This window comes from Pangasianodon hypophthalmus, chromosome 16 (genome assembly GCF_027358585.1).
Source record: "Pangasianodon hypophthalmus isolate fPanHyp1 chromosome 16, fPanHyp1.pri, whole genome shotgun sequence".
Taxonomy (NCBI): Eukaryota; Metazoa; Chordata; class Actinopteri; order Siluriformes; family Pangasiidae; genus Pangasianodon; species Pangasianodon hypophthalmus.
In genome coordinates, this window is record NC_069725.1 from 7,552,408 (window position 1) to 7,572,339 (window position 19,932).

The 19,932-nt window shown below is 38.0% G+C and overlaps 1 protein-coding gene across 1 annotated transcript in view; it reads right to left on the minus strand.

Annotated features, from left to right (window-relative positions):
- Positions 1 to 19,932, minus strand: part of ctnnbip1 (catenin, beta interacting protein 1) — a 33,786-nt gene that overhangs the window by 11,528 nt on the left and 2,326 nt on the right. Inside the window, exons 2-3 of the mRNA XM_026921262.3 lie at positions 5,334 to 5,451; positions 5,068 to 5,158 (exon numbers count right to left, since the gene is read on the minus strand). Coding sequence (XP_026777063.1) covers positions 5,068 to 5,158; positions 5,334 to 5,429 — 187 coding nt within the window. The 5' untranslated portion in view covers positions 5,430 to 5,451. The remainder of the gene's footprint in view (positions 1 to 5,067; positions 5,159 to 5,333; positions 5,452 to 19,932) is intronic.

The following is a 19,932-nucleotide window of genomic DNA, read 5'->3' on the forward strand; positions in this document are numbered from 1 at the left end:
CTGGACAGGAATAAGAGGCACAGGGCATTGCTATGCTCGCTGATAGCATCAGAACAGAAAGTGTAGCACAGCCAGAATTAGACGGCCATTTCAGGAAGCATGCTGGAGCGAGGCGAGGAGTGATAAATCATGCTCAGGGAGTGTGCGGAGCTGACAGACAATCACGCACACGCACACACGGACCACTGCGTTAATATTTAAACATGGTTAAATCAGCCAAAAGTGACTCATGACCAAGATCGTAGCAATCAGAGTTCTACTGATGGATACAAATTATAGGGTTTTATAGAAGCCAGAACAGCAAATCACTCCAACTTAAAAAGCTAATCATTATATTAGGAATTTACTAGGATTCAATTTCTTGACAAGGGATGTGGGGAGTAAGCAAACGAATCAGTGCAGGGGTTGTTTTCCAAATTAAAGAAAAGGGCAAAAAGGACAAAGCTGTAGCCACGTTTCAAATCCAGTGAGAATCTAGACTCAATAATCAATCAATCATGACCATATCATCACATCTACACATCACAAAACTGATTTTTTTAATAGCCTGCATACTGAACAGACATACCTGAGGCATAGGATTTAAACTAGCAAAGCTACAGCAAACCTGTAAAATCTACAGGATATTTATTTACATTTGGTATGTCCTTTCTGTTTTTTTTTGCTTGTTTCCAGGCTGCTTTCTGGGAAGCATGACTCACCAGTTTAGCTGTGAAAAGTCCCAAGGCCTTCTATTGTGTCCCAGCAGTGTTATTAAAAGGGGAATTTAGGATTATGCTGTCTGCAAGGATTATAAAGACTAGCAGTGACAAGTGACAGAGGAGTATTTTGACTCTGGGGTGGTAGAAGGTCTAGTCTAGAGCAATTATTCTAAGACACAATGCGTGTATCCTTTATTTCTCAATGATGCATTCAGACAGTGCTGTGCTGTGAGGCATTGTATTGATAACCACTGTCTGGCAGAACAGCATGGGCCATGCTGAAAGAGCAGCTACATTGATTTTTACACTCGATAAAGCATTGTATGGTATTACACCCTTCAGATATGTGTGTGTGGCTGCATGGAGGGTGGAGTGTTTAAGGTCTAAAGACTGAGCACGATGCGGCTCTCACACCATGTGCCCGTAATTAACACTCCAGCTTGCCTTCAGTCCTAATGAGACCGGCTTTTCTCCTGCAGTCACGCGGCTCCATGGAACCCTCTCCGCTGGGAGCCCCGCCTCCCATGCGGTCGTCATGGAAACCCCTGCTCTGCTCTCCGTTGTTCTTTCCATGAGCCCTAGCAGCCTTGCTAAGCTAACACACTCGTTCCAGAGCCTTTGTGCTTTTCTTTTGCAGAGTGCAGCAGAGCCCCTCGACCACAGCGCCACACCCGCGCCTCATTTCAAGCTCTCTCTCTCTTTCTCTCTCCGCTAAATGAGACACGCCAGAAAAAAAAAAAAAAAGAATTCTGAGTTCCCATGGACTTCAGAAAAAACTACAGAAAATGCATGAAGATATGCACATATTCACTTAATAAGCTGACCATCCGGCTTGTCCCAAGGCTTGTCAATGAGCCTGTGCACAGTTTCCAGAACTTCATACATTTTTAACATCGTTCAAAAGACCCCCTCTACCCATCATCCTCCTGTTCTAATCTTCAGACCAGTTTAATTCCAAAAAATTCAAGGCTCAGATATCAATTAAAAATGAGGTGCATAAATTCAGAACTCATATTTATGCTAATTAGGCAATTAAATGTGTTTGAAATCTATTTCATTAACCCATATATTTGTAAACAAGCCAATCTGACAGCTTTTGGGGTGCTGTTTTCTAGCCAACCTGAGGAGCTGTTTTCAGAAATAGTCCGACAGCTTATCTGATAAATAGCTGCCTAATTTCACACTTGTCACTTTCTGAAAAGACAAAACTGTTTAACACAAAAGGCGAAAGCGGGGGAATGTTGAAATCCTAATTTTCGTCTCGCACACACTAAAATCTCTTTCATAATTCTTTGTTCACATGAGAGAACAATAGCTGAACAGAGCTGAAAGAGACATCCCAAGTGGCTTGTCTCTGGAGCCCTGTCCTCTTCTGTTCTGTACACACACACACACACACACACACACACACACTTTACTCTGTGATCCAAAAATGAACTTCGAGTCTGTACAGCGCTCTCATTAACCACAGAGACACTGGAAATCCACAAGGTGGCAAAATGATCTTTATTAAATCACTGAAAAAAAAAATTTAATTTAATGCCTATAGAAGACATTAAAATAAGGCAAAAGTATCCAAGCACTAAAAGATCAGCTCAAATACTGCTGAGCTCTAATTTCTCTATCTATAGATATGCGAAGCAACACGTATCACCACAAACTGACAGAACGTCAATGTTAATTTTCTGCAGTGCCAAAAAAAACCAGACAGCTAAATTCTTATACCAAGGTTTTAAACCATGTTCTTTCTCTGCAGTCACACCAGAAATCAATGCAAAGAGACGGTCAGCGTCCTGAACAAAGACTCAGCACATCCACACTCACCTCCACAACCCTCCGCCATTTTAAGCACTGCTTTTATTTAAAGCCACACACACGAGGACTTTTTTAATACCTATTTGACTAAAAGGGTGTAACCATTATTCCTGACCCTGTACTGCACTGGTCTTTCGGCTTCATGCATTTCATAACTAATAAATGTATTAGCAAGCTGAAAAAGTCAGTAATTATTTAGCTGGGCATTAAAGAATATTGCTATATTCAATTCCAATAAAAGCAATAATTTAATGGAGCATAAAATCAAATGAATGCTGGATGTTTCAGAAAGTAGTCATAAACAAAGCCAAAAAAAAAAAGGATCACTCCGTAGGTGTCAAAGTTAACACAATGTAGTGTGCATTTTTCATTATTTTTACTTTCTGTAGTCTATCCTCAGACATTATTTAACAGCTAATCCTCCTAATCCTCCCTGATTATTATTTCTGATGCTCATTTATTACTATTATTGTTTTATGAACATAACTAATAATATTAATAATAGTAGTAATATTATTATTTAACATCAATTATTCCTTTTTTCTTAAATATAATACATGCATATTGTCAAAGCTCATATTCAATGCACATTTGTATCCACCTTACTCACCATTGTGCATTATTTATGAACAGCTTTCCAAAAAAAATCCCTGCAGCAGGTGGGGTTTAAACTGTTTACTATATAGACTCTTGTTGCATGGCGCCCCCTGGTGCTGAATAAGAGGAATAACCTTGCATATAAAAAGGCAGGCATTTTTTTATTTTATAAATGAAGGCAAATTTTTCATAAATAAATAGATTTTAGAATTGTGGTTTAAACCACTTTATACCACAGTGCTGTTGAATTCTGTAATCTGATTGGTCAGAAGGTGTTGATTAATTTTCTTTATACCACAGCCCCCATGAATGCTCGAATCTGATTGGTCAGAAAGTGTGCATCATTTACGGATAAGAGCACAGCTTGGAAATTAGTTCCAGCTGTAACATGAACGATATTTGTATTATTGCTTGTGTAGTAACAGCTCATACACAGGGACCTGTACTGCGGATGCTTCACATGATCTAAGACTAATAACAAATGGATTAAAAAAAGTGTGTTGTTTAAAAAATGTAAAACATATAATCTTTGATGTGATAATGTTTTTTGTTAGGAGACATTTATGGAAGGAGTCTCGGGTGTTGTGCATCGTGCTGCATCACGCCCCCGGCGTGAATTATTTTCATATAATAGCACGGCCTGTCGTGTGTTATTCCTTACATAACATCAGCTCTGACAGTGCTGGCTGCGAGGCAGATCACAGGTTTATATTAATACGCTTGTTTCTACAGTAACAGCTCTTTCACCGGGACTCGCAGGGAGGATGGTCCAGATAAACAGATTTTTGTGCAAGTGTATAATTGTTGATATGTTTGTTTATCAAACGAGATGTTTGTTTATCAGTTTATCAGTTTTGTAAGGAGTCTCCAGTGTTAGTGCTTTGTAACAGACAGAGTTAAAGCTGTACGTTTTTAGACAGAGGAAAGACTTCAGGACGGAAAACTTTGGAGCTTCTGCTTTCGCAGTAATGTTACAAGCTGCATTTTTTTTTTGTTGTATTAATTTCAAGAGAGAAAAGAGAGACTGGTTATGGATTGACTGTTTATAGCTACTATAACGTAAGTGATAACAGGAACTAACTTGTATCATGGATGTTTCACAACACAAACGGATAAAAATCATGCCGTGCCATTCTTTAATTAATAAAAAAAAATTTGTTAGTGTTGGCAAATTGCTGTGGTATAAGAGGAAGAAAACACTTTGGGACATGCTATAGGAGAATAATCAACTTTGGGGAGGGAACAGCATCCCGATGCTGATCATTTTCCCATAACAACATGTCATTTCATTTTTATTTCCTACATAACACTCGTTACAATACTGCAACTGTTTTTATTTGCCTTAACTGTTGTTGCAGTGTCATAGTAATAATAATTGGACTAATATGCAGTATTATAGTAGTTATAATTAGACTAATTTGCAGTTTTATAGTAGTTATAATTGGACTAATATGCAGTGTTATTGCAGTAATAATTGCACTAATATGCAGTTTTATAGTAGTTATAATTGGACTAATATGCAGTGTTATTGCAGTAATAATTGCACTAATATGCAGTGTTATGATAGTAATAATTGGACTAATATGCAGTGTTATTGCAGTAATAATTGGACTAATATGCAGTGTTATGATAGTAATAATTGGACTAATATGCAACGTTATAGTAGTAATAATTGGACTAATATGCAGAGTTATAGTAGTAATAATTGGATTAATATGCAGTGTTATAGTAGTAATAGTTGGATACAGTGCTGTCTTCAGTTCATCTGTTGTTCCTTACAAAGCAAACAAATAAGATCTGAAGAGACTAAACGAAATGATTATAGTATTACTGATTTAAATACTTCTTACTGCAGTCTAAGTATGATAAGCAAAGCCCCTCATTAAACAGCTTTCCCCTACACCCTGAGGCTGTGCGACTGCCAGAGGCTAGCTGGTGTGCAGTGAATGCTTACCCTGGTCTATATTATGCTGCGGCAGCTGGCTCATCTGACTGTGCACCACGCCTGCATAGTTCCGCAGGAACGCTTCCTCGCTCGGCGTCAGCTGCAAGAGTGGACACACACAGCCAAGTGAACAACATGCCATGGAGAGGCTTAAAAAAAGACGTGTCACATCTTTGTGGATATGAAGCTTTGTGCAGCAAGGAAAATGTGTCTATTTGTTAATTATGGTAATGTTAAGAGGCTCAGAGTTTGGCTGTGTTTGAGTTCATACTTACATTTGATCCCATCTTCTTCAACATGAGGAGCACTCGCACCTTCTGCTGAATGTACATCTCCTCAGGAGACTTGCCAGGGGCCTCCTCCCGGTTCATCCCCCCTGGTCCTGAAGCACCACTGAAATTATAATAACACCAGTAATTAAAATAATAATTAAAATACAGGGGGAAAACATGAGGTGTTTATAACCATGGCAGTTGTTATCAGGAATACCTACCAGATAAACAACTACAGTATACTGTGATGCACAAATATTCAACCACTCCTGACAAGATATTATTTGGGTGGTGCAACATTCTCAGGACACCAGATTAGTGTACCATTTCAATTTCCCATACTCTGATCCAACCAGACCTTTCTGGTAGCTAACTGATCAAGTGATACCATCAAGTTGCACAGAGCAACAGTATACGGGTTCAAGCAGGTGTGTACAGGCGTCACTTTATTTCGCAGATATACTCTAAGCAAGTTTAAACAAAAAAAAAAAAAGAAAAAAAGAAAAAAAAACACACAGCAACAGGAAAGCAGAAGTCCCATGTGACCGTTACTTAATAATTAGTGGCTCCTGAACTTCCTGACCAAAGAAACCAAAGCCCTGCTTTTTGTTTGCTACTGCCCAAAAAGACAGAGGTTTGTGAATTTACAGGTCGAAGTTCACCAAGATGAAGACCACGTGAAAGTAAATGCTACCAAAAATAAATACATCTTACATTTTACTTTCCCCATTCAGCAAATTGCTTTTCTGCAATGTGAACTTTATTCACCTTTGGTCTGACCACTGCTTTATCTCAAAAAGCAGAAAACAAAGATCCCGAGCAGCACGAAAGAAAAGTGTTCATCCTATTGTTGGGAGATCATGAGGTCAAATCCTGACACTGCCACAGTCACTGCCCATGCACTTTTGTTTGGAGGGATGGCATACTGTATCTCCCTTGTCAATCAGAGCAACAATAGCCAATCGTGGGCACAGTGGGCATGCGAGTTCATTACGCTGCCCTGTGACGCGGCATGAGCAACTGTTCGAAAAAGATGTGGTTGGTTGGCTTCATGTGTCTCGGGAGGAGCAAGTGTTAGCCTTCATTCTCCCAGGTTGGTAACTGTTGTATGACAGGGGAGAGCTGGCTGGTGGATGGGAATGGCAGGTAACCAAATTAGGGAGGAGGGAAGTGTAGTTTTCTGGTGTCTCCTGTATCGTAGGAAAACATCAAAAACTGGAAATGCTGTGGATGATATGCTACTGGTATGTCTGCAGTAAATGGGGTAGTCAGTAATTGTACTCCTACAAAGTGCACTGGTGTGGAAGGTGTACTTGGTAAACCAAATTTATTTGTAAAGCCTACTAGCAAGAAAATACCCAGTGATTCTAAAAAAAAAAAAAAAAACTTGTCTGTCATATTTCCTAATCAAAACCACTTACAAAATACAAATAATTATTATTATTAATAAAATATTTTGTGTAGACGGCAAATCCCCACCATCTTCCACCTAAAAGAATGCATTAAACGCATCTTCTGGCAGACACGCATGCTGGTGCATAACCCTTTCTGATCAGTGAGCCCTCAGTGTTTTCACCCTGAAGGAAGGATGTACACCTGGACAAACATACACACCGTGATGGAAGTAGTGTACTCCTCCACGAAGTCACGACGCAGGAGCAACCTGACTGGCCATCGTCTATATTTAATACAGGTTTCTCTGAGCTTCGCCTGCTCGCCCTCCCCACCTTTCTCTCTCCCTCTCTACCCACCTCACCCAGTCATTCACTAATGGCCTAGTTCTACAGCCAGACTCCCTGCGCAGCACTTTTAACGGCACAAAAGCAAGGAAGGAATGCAAATTACAGAAAAAGGATTGTGCCTGACAGGTGATATATCCAAACCGCCAATGTCCTTGTCAGCTTTTATTCACAACGTCTCGAGCTGAAGCAGCAAAACACACTTTTCATTTAATAACATAATGGCCAAACAAAGTAGCAGCCTTCAGTCGTGAACCTGACGATTCAGATCATTTCCATGCAAAAGCACAAGCGTAGCAGAAAGGAGTGGCGGAGAGAAAAACAGACAGCGGCAAATGTATTTATTTGTTGGAAAATCTGGAAGAATCCCTTTGGAGGCAAGCTAGGGCCTTTTATCTGTACAAACACTCTGCAATGCGTGCTGAAAGCCTGTGTGATGTAGGGTTATGTTTAATTGAAAAGATGGTGCATCCCCACCCTTTTCATGACATACAGCACGGAGACGATCACATGTCCTGTCCTAAACGACAGTAACTCGCATCTCCTAATCACAGACTTTATACTGGATTTGCTCCTCAGGGCACAAGATGATGTTTATTAAAAATGCATTCATTTTATTCTTACGAACAGGACAGAGACGAAAATTCCCCAGGAAAAAAAAAAAACATCTCATCCGGAGGCTCTGTATCCAGAAGTCACCAAAGGGCACAGCGTCAAAGGGACTGCATCACATTAAAAAAAATCAGCTCTCATCTCTGGCATTTTATAGGCAGGAGTGGGGGATGATGAATGCTGGCACAGAGAGTGAGTGCGAGAGAGATGAAAGACAGAGAGGGACCGACGTGTCATCTCTGCACCGCTGAGACACTGGGTACACCTTCAGGGGGAGGCAGCTCTTCAGAGACTTTCTCTCTCCCTCCCTCCTTCCCTCCTGCTCATTTGATCATGTCTGAGCTCAGAGCAAGAGACGAGCTTGACAGCTCAGAAAGACACCAGAGACTCGTACACTGTGTGCTGAAAACACAATGAGGACACAGAGCAGATTCACAGCAATACCTTTTCCTCTACTCATCGTCCACATGTCTTTCTATAAAACAATTCTCTGGACCTAAGAAAATGAATTCATAAACTTTACAAGCAGGTAGATTATAAGCAGCCTGACTAAAAGGACTTGCTGTGAAAGCTAGAGTGCTTCTTCTATTGTAGAAAAATAAGACTAGGGATAGATAAATCATTCAAATCATGGCTATTCATGAATGAAATAATAATAATAATAATAATAATAATAATAATAATAATAATAATAAAAAACGTACACCTTACTTTCCCAAAAAAAAAAAAAAACTATTTCATTTGGTACATAGCTATATGTAATGTGTGTCCGAATCCCAAAACCTGCTGTGTTACACACATCTGCTAAGGCTCGATCGCAGTAGATTTTAATTTTAATAAATGGCAATTGCACCTAAGTGTGACCCAAAACAACCGGTCTGAAACCAGCACCTCTTTGAAGGAACCTCAGGCCACTTCCTCGCACAGTCTGATTGCAACGACACACACATTTCAAGTCCGATTCGACCCAATGGCAGAAACATGCTATGCATTATGGGTTGTAGGAAACCTTTTATAATATGTAAGCTAATTAACCTGACATCTAAACTGACAAGGACCTGTACTGGGTAAGATGAATTCTAGAGATCTTGGAAAAAAAAAAAAAAAGAAAGAAAAAGGTGTAGTGGCCTGGAAATCCCTTCACAAATTCTGACTGAAATATATTTGTCTTTTGCATGTATCTCATCCGCAAGTAGCGTTTTAAGTTCTGGTCATCTCCAGAAATAAACAAGTAACTCAATGCCAATGGACACTTTGCCAGTGCCACTAAGAAGCCTAGTCCTTCCTGTTACTAATTTGTATGCCTCAATTACCCTTAACACATATGCTATATGGGCAAAAGCATGGGCACACCCCTCCTAACTGCTGAGTTCGGGTATTTGAGCCATACCTATTGCTAACAGGTAAAATCAAGCGCATAGTACTGTCATAAGATGCCACAAGTCAGTTCGTGAAATTTCTGCCCTGCTAGATCTGCCATGCTCAATTGTAAGTACTATTATTGTAAAATGGAAGCATCTAGGAGCAGCAACAGCTCAGCCACGAAGCGGTAAACCATGCAGACTCACAGAGCAGGGCCATAGAGTGCAGTGCCTAAAAATCTGATGAAACTGAATTGATTAGGCTTATGTTCATTTTGCTACGGCACACAGCTACCCAATAACTAAATCAAAGCCTGACATTCACCATGTGAGGAAATTAATCTTAGCTAGCAAGGTTTTGGACATCTTTGTAAACACACACAGTGTTAAAATGGCCTCTTACCCAACATGATCTTTGCAGGCAAGATTTCGTTCCATGTCGCTTTATTTGTCGTTTTGTAAAGTGGGTGTCAAAGTATGATACAGCTACGAAAAAAAAAAACTGGCCAAAACTTAATCTTTCATCTTTTTTTGGAAGTTTGAGAAACCAATATCCAACAGGTTTTCCCAGACCACAACACTAACACTGTCTTGTCTGCTCTACAACTGTTCTGATCATTGGGGATGAGCTGTGCCCTTCTCCTCTCTCACTGTGAAAAGTGCAGTTCTGAAGCTCTGGATGTCTTCCGGCAGGCAAAACAATACCAGACACAGCTAAAGACTTTAACGTGAGTGACTCCTGGCCTGTAACAAGCAGAGGAAGCAGGAAATTCTGGCTTCTGGAGAAAAAATTAGATATAAATAGCACATGTACTCACACACAGATGAACTGCTACATAATATGTAACCAAAAAAAAAAAAATCAACAAACCTTGTTTGAAATGTTTTGAGGTTTTATTGCAGCACTAATAAAGATGCAGTAGGCAAATCCTTACAAACCGCATCACAGTATGGTACAACAACTGCACAGTGTGTGACCAGAACGCACTACAACGGGTAGTGAAAACTGCCCAACACATCACTGGAACACAGTTGCCCAGCATTTCGGATATTTATCAAAAGCGCTGCTTGCTGAAGGCGAGAGGTATTATCAAGGACACCTCCCATCCCCACCATGGACTGTCTGTACGTCTCCCGTCAGGAAAACGCTACAGAAGTCTGCGTTGTTGCACAAAAAACACTCATTAACAGCTTTTTCTCTTCAGATGTACTAACGCTGAACTCCACTTCGAAGCGTTAACTGCCAGCGTCCAACTAACAACTACACAGTAGCATTACTTGCACTTTACTGCAATTATGTCATTACTACATTTATTTATATCAGACTGTTATTTGCACATTATTGCTGATCTGAATTTTATCCACTGTATGTATTTACTGCATCGTATTGCATAGATCATGCTGTTTACCTCTACCTGTATACTGTTTATCTCAGCTTACTGCACCATAATTCTTATTTCTTTCATTTAACTTAATTGCCATTTGCATTACTGGTATGCATCATACTGTTTACCTTTACTTGTACACTGCTAAATTAACTTATTGCATCATAACCTTATTACCTCTTTTAACTTATTTGCTGTTTGCACTACTGGCTGGATGCTAACTGCATTTCGTTGTCTCTGCAATGACGAAGTCGAACCTAACCTAACTATATTCTTAGAGGTCTTGACAATAGCACTTGGCGATATGATGATATGGATATTGTGAGAAATTATGTCACTAAACACTTTTCTGACACATTGCTGAAGTCATCAGTATTCTTCTAATGATTATAAAGTGAAATTGTTTTAAAATTGATTGCAAGCAGCTGATTAGAAGAAAAATACCATATTGTGATATATGGATATAGATTTGCTGACAAGCTGCCTGCAATATAGGATTGCTGCATTAAAAATATTTAAATAATAATACATTTATTAATTTATCATTAATAAACAAATTAAAAATAAATTTATTCCTTCTATTTAAAAAAATTATTTATAAAAATAATTTAAAAATTTAAAAAGGTATACCAAAAAAAAAAAAAATTTAAATCTATAAAGATTTTTAACATTGTACAATTTTTAAGATCAAGCTGCTTCCTGTCAGTTTGCAGTTAATTTTTATTGCTCAGCTCAACTAGATTTTAGATTTTGAAGTTTTGTAACACATCTTTAAAATTGTTAAAATTCTGTGCAGTTGTTGTCTAGGTTAAATAATTGTAGATGTTAATAAAAGATTTTCGTAGTTTTTATTTTAAAATGTAACAGTACTGTTCTGCTAGCAAGTCATTAGCAAACCTACTGTATATTTTTAAAAAAATATTACGTATAGTATATACGTCTTCGAGTATCGCGATATGATATTTCATATCACGTCATACCCTCCACCCCTACTTGAAAAAGAATGAATACTATGACATGGCCTTGATGTGTATGTACTTTGTGACACCCTACAAAATGTTTAGTCTGCACCTAAAAAACAATCTTGAAAGAAAAGGGAAAAAAAAAAACGTTGTTTACGTCTACTCGTGCCAAAACGTCTGATCTTAACAGAAGCAATAAAATTCACTTCAATGTGCATCTCAGGAAAACCCCTCTGCACAGCATCAGTGGAAAGCCTGCTATAATCCTCACCAATCTTAGGCTCTAAACCTCAGGAATAAGAAATCCATCAGACAACAGATGATGAACTCGATTACTTAAAAGCAGCAAACTGGGCACGGGTTGAACTTAATCCCTAAGCCGTGGTCATGCTTGTGCTGTTATGATTGGGAGCTGAACTGCAAGCTTCGAGAGGCAGTCTGTGAAACGTCACATGGATTCTGGTAGTCTGTTAAACATCTGTTTATTATGATTAATATCGCACACCCTGGGCATGGTTTTCCACCGAAGCCTTTTAATCGGGAACAAAGATGAGATCCTGTGCTATAAATGAAGAAATGTACCAGTGAAAGAGTGCTTTAGTGTTAAAGATAAATAATGCCTAAACCAGTACCCCACTAGCGCTATAGAGTTTATTACTCACACTGCTCATAAAGACTGAGCTACTGAGATAAATCAGGTCTTAAACTTTATTTAGATTGGATTAGTTTATCACAGGGTCATCTGTAATTATTTTTTTTTTTACATTTCTCCTCAGTCATAAAACTCTTGCATCCAGATAACAATAAAATGACCACAGGAGGAGACAGTTTCTACAAACCCAGATGTTTGCAATATACAATCTTATCATCATGCTTCATTCACAACATGGCGTCCAAGCGGTCAGAGAAGCACTGGAGTAGAGAAGAGACGCCGGTTCTTATTTCACTTTGGGGTGAACCAGGGTTCCAGGTACAATTTACAATTTACAAAAATACAATAGAACAGTGATCAGAAAGTTTACAAGAATCTGCTTTGTGACTCAGAAAGTGTTTAATGTCTGGGTGAGGGTCACCGATACACATGTTACGAGATTAAATACAGCAAGTAGCAGCAGTCAAATTATCATTTTTTCCCATGCGAGACGTGCATAGAAAATCAAGGACATCCGGATGGGATTAAAATTATCAGACGACCGCTGAGTTTGAAAAGCAGTAGGGAATTCGGCCTGTAATTTTCTCAAAGGAGGACAGAGAAAAACACTGACACAGAGCAGTACCTGTAAAACAGGAAATTACTCCAGGACCCTAATCCTGTCTGGATCTTGCTTTACACAATTCGGCGTTATAGGGAAACTACTAAACTCCACTGAGTGAGACGTCCTAAACTAAACTTTGGACATGTTCAGAATTTAGGACGCTAATGAAATCAACTTGATTTGCCACTCGTCAATTGATTATTAAAAGTGCATCTGTTACAGAGTGAGCCCCGGTAAGCCGAGAGCTGTCCTCATGTACTGCACTGTAGCATCGAGTGTCCAGTCAGTGCAATGTGATAAGGTCTTGCATGTGGCAGGGTCACAGAGGTCACACATTAGTCCTGCAACCCTGTAACTTGCTCACCTCGTCACGCAGCCAAAGCATTTAGTGCCGTCAGCATGACTGTTTACGCTGAGCCTTAAAGGAATCCTCCAGCGTTTTTCAACCTAATCCCTATTCACGGATAAGAGTTTCAGATTTCATCTGTACTGAAAAACGCAACTTTCTATACTGCACTACACTTTCAAAATCTGTGAATCGCTGTACTGCTCACAATATAGAACTTTTAACATGAAAATAAACAAGAGAGCTTTCGATCATGTGTCTTTGTGACTGTGGAGGAAAAAAAGAGAAATATAAGAAAAATGTGGAGGAAGAATTGATTGGGGAGACATGGGCAGAGATGATTGTCTGTTCTGCAAAGAGAAAAGGAGGCATAGTGCAAAGAAACATTATTTTTATTCTGTGGGTCGCCAGGAATTGCCGTGTTTTTTTTTTTTGCTGTTCCTAACAACATGTGGCTACGACATGACAAATAATTTCTTATAGAAGCAATATTACTGTCGCTTACAATAGTTTCTTCTCTGGCTCTCATTGGCTGTTGGTTATCGCTGCTACATGTTGTAGAGGCACTCACGCTACAAGATTCTGCACTGAGAATTTCAAACGCGCTTAAAAATATCGAAGCATCAACAAATATCGCATCGCTAAACTGCTTACACAGCACAAATGGTCAGCACAGGGCAATTTTTGCTGAACTTGGAGCTGGGGCTCTGTGACCAATCCCCTGCGGCACGCAAAACTGCGGCATGGAAATCGAGGCTAAAATATGAAAAGAATGCATTTGTAAATTAAGATCTTAATCTGTATAATTTATCCTTTTAAAGGTGGAACTACTTTTCCAGAGGGAACTAGAATGTCTTACTGAATTGTTCCAGTGTTCAAATATTGATTAATAAGAATATTATTGAGCTACACAACAGCTTTGGTAAAAACACTCTCTCATGTCTGTCTCATGCTAATATTTGTATTGTTCAGAGTGTAAAAGTTAGTTTGAATTTGCATTACAAAGCACCTCACTTTAAACATTTATTGGCAGAATTCTACAACTGCTCTTGGAGTACCATTATAAGCAAATTTTAATTTAACTTTTTTTTTTTTTTTTTTTTTTTTTTAAATTGCATTTAACAAATTTCTTGTCAGTAGTGCTCAGCCATTTGATACAGATGCTGTGGATAGAGATTAGGTTTAAAAACACTGGAGTTTCCTTTAAATGTCCCAAGAATGCAGACATACTGCAAAAAATCTAAGCAAAAATATCTTGAATTTATATCGCATTTATCATGAGATTAATATAAATCAAATATAAGATCATTCAGTCTGTTTTACATGCTTTCAACAGTCTTATTCTATTGTCAGATAAATTTGCTTCTTTCTAGAAAATAATGTCTAAAGTTTGAAAAATGATCTGCTAATAGAGGCTATTTTAAGCTTGAAATTTGTTTTTAAAAAAGTCCATAAACAGGTTTAATAATCATAGACTAGCAGTTAAGTACATGGAGTTTAGCTCAAATTCAAATTCTGACTGTTTTTTTGGTTGAATGTTTTGAATGTTTTCTGAAATTTGAAAAATGATCTGCCAATAGAGACTATTTAAGCTTGAAATTTGTTTTTAAAAAGTCTATAAACAGGTTTAATACTCATAGAGTTAGCATTAGTAAGGACTGTCATGACATCACTTTCAAGCAGTTAAAGCCAAGTTATAACACTATCAACATGCAGAATTCGGCTGATGCTGATTTATGAGAACGGCCGAGAGTGCATGTGCTGGCCTGTTTTTCTTTGTAATGAGGTCTCTTGAGCTTTTGAGCTTCGGTGTTACCATCGTAACATTTATATAAAGGTGGTTTTTCTAAAGCATGGCTGTGCATTACCTGACTCTAAGAGGTAAACAGTGGCTGACAGGAGACCCATGTAAACACAAACAAGCACTCCGGCCTGTAACACACTCTTCCAAGTGAATTTTCTCTGCTACATAATAGACTTGAGGCTATAGCTTAAATATTTTTTTTATCATGTTCTACATATTTTCTCGGTTATTTGTACAAGTAAGACATGAACTATTGCACGTTTAAGGGAATGCATTGCAACATGAATTTGCAATTCATGAATTCCCCATCACAGAAGTGGGGAGAAAATCCCCAAGGAGGTCTTCTTTTTGGTAACTGGCTTCAATTTTCCCAAACAAATAAAAATACCTATAAAATAATTATAATTTACAATAAAGATTTGCTTTGTTTGGTTAAAATCATCAGGACATTAAACAAAAAATTTCCATAGTCATGATGAGACACATTTAAACTACTGATTTCATCAAAAATCTAGGAAGATTTTTCAGCAAATTATTTTTCACCAAAGCTCAGGTTACTCATTGGGAGGTTTTAAGCTGAACAGCTTTATCCTGACATAGCATTAGAATTAATAATAGGAAAATGTTATGGGATGGAAATAAAGGTCATACATCCTGATAAGCTAATGGGCTCAGAGTAAATCTGTCAGCAGCTAAACCATGCCACCCCTCCTGGAACAGCTGGGAAAGCCACACACTCCTCCACACCAGCACCGGAGAAATGGGACAGGATATTTTATTGTCTTTAACTGATGTGCTCTGGAAATCTCTTTCGTGCTGGAAAAACAGATTCTACTGACTGTTTCGTTAAAACCAGCATTAAAAGGGTTCAGGTAGAAAGAATGCACCAGGTATTAAACATACTTCTTTTAATATCAGTGTTAATATCAGAAAGCAATAAATTCTGGTTGCAAACATGACTGAGTTTCCCAAAAACTGCCCTTAGACCACATTTACAAAGGAGTTTCAATTAATCAGGTACAGGGAAACTTGTTAACATTATTGTCTGTGATAAGTGCGCATATGCTACAGAATCAACAGGTAGAATAATATATTTTGGCACCTCAACTTTATGAAAACTTATATATTTTACCAAAACAAGTTTTTTTTAGGATACTTCCTAACTCTGCCTTGGTGTCTGCCTGCAGAGATCATGGATAAGGAGCCAGTTTAACAAACACAGTGGCTAAACACAGTCAGTCTGCCTAAAGACGTCAAAAAATTTGTGTCTATAAAATGTGATTTCCTCAATCAATGAATGTCATAATGGACATAAGGATAATTATCTCAGTTTCCGAATGTCAAAATTTCCATGATGCTCCATCACCATCACATCATCATCAAAACTGAGAAGAGTGAGAGTGAGAGAGAGAGAGAGAGAGAGATGACAGCAGACAAAGCTTTAAAATGTTTAAATGACCTGATAAAAAAATGACATAAATAACAAGAAATTTAGCCAAGCTAACAGATGTTACTGTGAAGAGGTCAGTCAAGTGAAGAGACGACAACGAGATGAGAAAGAGACTGATGTGGATGATGTGAATAATCAAAGTAAGAATTATAAATTTCAGTGGATTTTTTAAACACAATTTCCATTTTTCACAATTCTTCATTTTTCACTTTGGGGGGTAAACACATAGAGAGCCCATGAACGGACCTTTAATGTATGTAAAACGTCATACAGCTTGTGTGTATGTATATAATATATGTATATATATATATAAACACACACACACACACATATATATATATATATATATTAATTAAACACACTATAAAATTCTTGTGAAAAAAAAACTGATACATGCACATGCAAAAATCTGTCACAAGGTTGTATTTCTTAAAGAATACGAGAAAGTACGTGGAGCCATTTTCAGGAAAAAAATCACGTGAAAACCACAAAGTTTCTCATGCATACGAGATAATTTTCCATTTTCACAAGATTTTTTTCTTTTTTTGCAAAGGTCCCTTCAGGGACTCTGTAAGCAGACATGTGCAATTAAGAGGTCAACTTCAGTTCAGGAAAGTCTGTAGTTTTCAGAACTATATATAATAGAAAATGCGAAAATTTGACCAGATGAAGGGTTTTTCCAGGCTGCTACAACGTGATCCAGCTTGTAAATACACCATGTGCAATATTCCAATACTGATCCTCTGCCCTACTACATACTCAACTGACATCCCTGTCTCTGCAATTATTCACTGAACAGTCAGATAATTTATGGAAAAAAAAAAAAAAAAAAAAACATACATCGGTCATTATCTTGCTGCTAGTATCTCTGTAACTTCGGCACAAACTTCTAACGCTCCTTCATCAATCCTTTTTCATCTTTATATTTCATTCATGTACATAAAACATTCCATACAGTGCATATATTATTTATGGCAATACTGTACATGTTACTTTCCATTTACAGCAACTCTTCACTTGTTTTGCTCTAATGTATACAGAGTTTATGTAATTTTTTTATGGATATAGATTTCATATACACTACCGTGCAAAAGTCTTAGGCACATGCAAAGAAATGCTGTAGAGCAAAGATGCCTTCGGAAATAATGAAATTAAATGTTTCTACATCAAAAAATACTATAAAGAGCAGTAAAGAGTAATAAATGAAACAAAGGCAATATTTGGTGTGTTGACCCTTTGCTTTAAAAAAAATAGATAGTAGTTTTATAAGGAAATGAGCTGTAAGTGTTACTGAGCATCTTGCAGAAGCAGCCACAGTTCTTCTGGAGACTTTGACTGTCACACTTGCTTCATTTTTTTCGCAGCAAAACCCAGCAGCCTTCATTATGTTTTTTTTTTTTTAATCTGAAAAGTATCGCTTATGCAATATGCTGCTTTCTTTACTGACATACAAACATTTCTCTGTAACATTTAATTTTGTGCTGGAAAACTAATGTTTGGAAATCTAAAATGTTTTTGTACTGAATCAATAATGTAGAAGTCATAAAATAAAAGTTTGTACTAAAAAAATGGGGTGTCTAAGACTTTTGCACAGAACTGTACCTTATGTATCAACACTGCCCTAATTTTAAAGCAGTGTTCAGAGGGAACTTCCAAGTCGTGATGCAAAGCAAGCAGCAGCTGGTAGAAGCTTCAGCTGAACTGTCGCATGTTTGAGGAAGGATTGTATTGTAATCTGTAATACAGCACGAAAACAATGGTTGCTGTATCTAGCCACAATGATGATGAAGCGCATGGTGAAAGTACCACTGAGAAGTAGGTCACGAGTCGTTAGCAGTATGTGAGGAGTACGCGAAACATGACCCTGTAAAGGGATTTACCAAATGCCAAATAATCGTAAACTCCCCTCCAGAACAGTTCAGCACTGCTTCCAACTTCCTGTCACTGCCTCCTATTTAATATGACAAATATTACAACATTAGATGGAATATATTCCTTATTTCACTAGAAAATCCAGACCACTGGGTCACTCTTAAATATCATTATAGTTAATTCTGTGCTAAAAGAAATAAATTAGCAGAGACTTGATTCAGTAATTGATTCATTCCAGAGGCTTTTGATTTTACACAACGAGTTATGACTTTCTTCAACACAGTACTAATTATACAGAAATAAAATCTATACAGACAAACTAGCGTGAGTCCCGAGAATGTATGGGATACGAACCAGTTATTTTTAACTGGAGAAATGAAAGATTATTAGGAGTAACTGCTATACATGACATTGTGTCTGGTACTCGAGTGCTCATCATGAATTACAATAGAAACGCTACTGCAGTGGGTTGGTTCCGTTGGGATTTCACTGCCGAGGCTGAGCGAGAGAGAGAGAGAGAGAGAGAGAGCTACAGTTATGCTCTATAACAGGCCTGTGCAGGATTCATGCGAAAAGAACAGTTAAAAACAACCGAGTTTCCATTCTGACTAACTGGGTCTACACTGATTGTGCTGGAAAGAAATTACATAGCAAAAACATCTGGGGATCATAAAATAGAATAAAATCCTACGTTACACTGTGCAGAACAAAAAAAATCAGCTCTTAGTTACTGATCTGTACAAAAATGAGGGAAAATCAATTTAAAATCACAATACAACTGTGATTTCGAGCCCAAACATACTGCAGTATGCAATATAATTCCTTTCAGAAGAGGGATTTATGGTCTATCTAGATACATTCAGAAAATACAGAACATAGGATTTTATATAAGGTTGATATGCTCGCTCTAATAATATTATCCGCATAATCTAAGGCTAAAAATATAATAAAAATGGTTTTTAAATAATGTTGATAGTTAATAACCAAAATTTCGGTAGGGTTACGTTTTCTGTATGGAAGGAGTCTCCAGTGTCGGCGTTTTCTAACATTCAGTGACTTTCCAACATGTGAACGTCTTCACGACAGAGGTCTTTCTGCTTTCTGGGTTTATGGTAAAATGACAAGCTGTGTGATTACAGGAACTAACTTGCCTTGGAGACATTGCACAACATTAAATGGTGAGAAAGCACAATGTGTTATTTATTAAGAAATTAAAAACTGTAATCATCAGCAGATCGCTGTGGTATAAGAGGAATAAAACACATCGGGACATGATGTTATAGGAAAATAATCGACTCCAGGGTGTTAACAGTAACTCTGCTTTGTATCACACCAAGCTGTTGTATATTATTTTCCTATAACAGCATGCGCTCAAGTTTTTTCCCTCTTATTTAGATTGAGGCAGAGCAAAAAATTATAGATTTTGGGGAAAAGATCAATCATATTTTGTACACGCGTTAAGCTACAATCATTGCGCAAGGTCATGTTCATGTAGTAGTGGTGTCTGTCTGAGAGAAACTAGAGGGGTTTGAGCTTCATTGCAAGAGCTTCAACCCCTAGCACATAAAGCATGTTGGAGCATGGTAGGGGGTTTGAGCCTTGCCTAAGCCTGCTGCACAAAGACAGCTGATCATCACCCCCAGGGACACGGAGGCCGAGCTGTGCCAGAGCTCCACCTGCCCCAGCTTTGGAACCCGGAGCGGAGTCCTAAATCGGAGCTACATCCAAAACCGTGTAGGACTGCTGTAAATAAATATCATATCACAGCCATATTAAATAATATATCAAGTTCAGAACTAGCTGCTACAGTGTGTG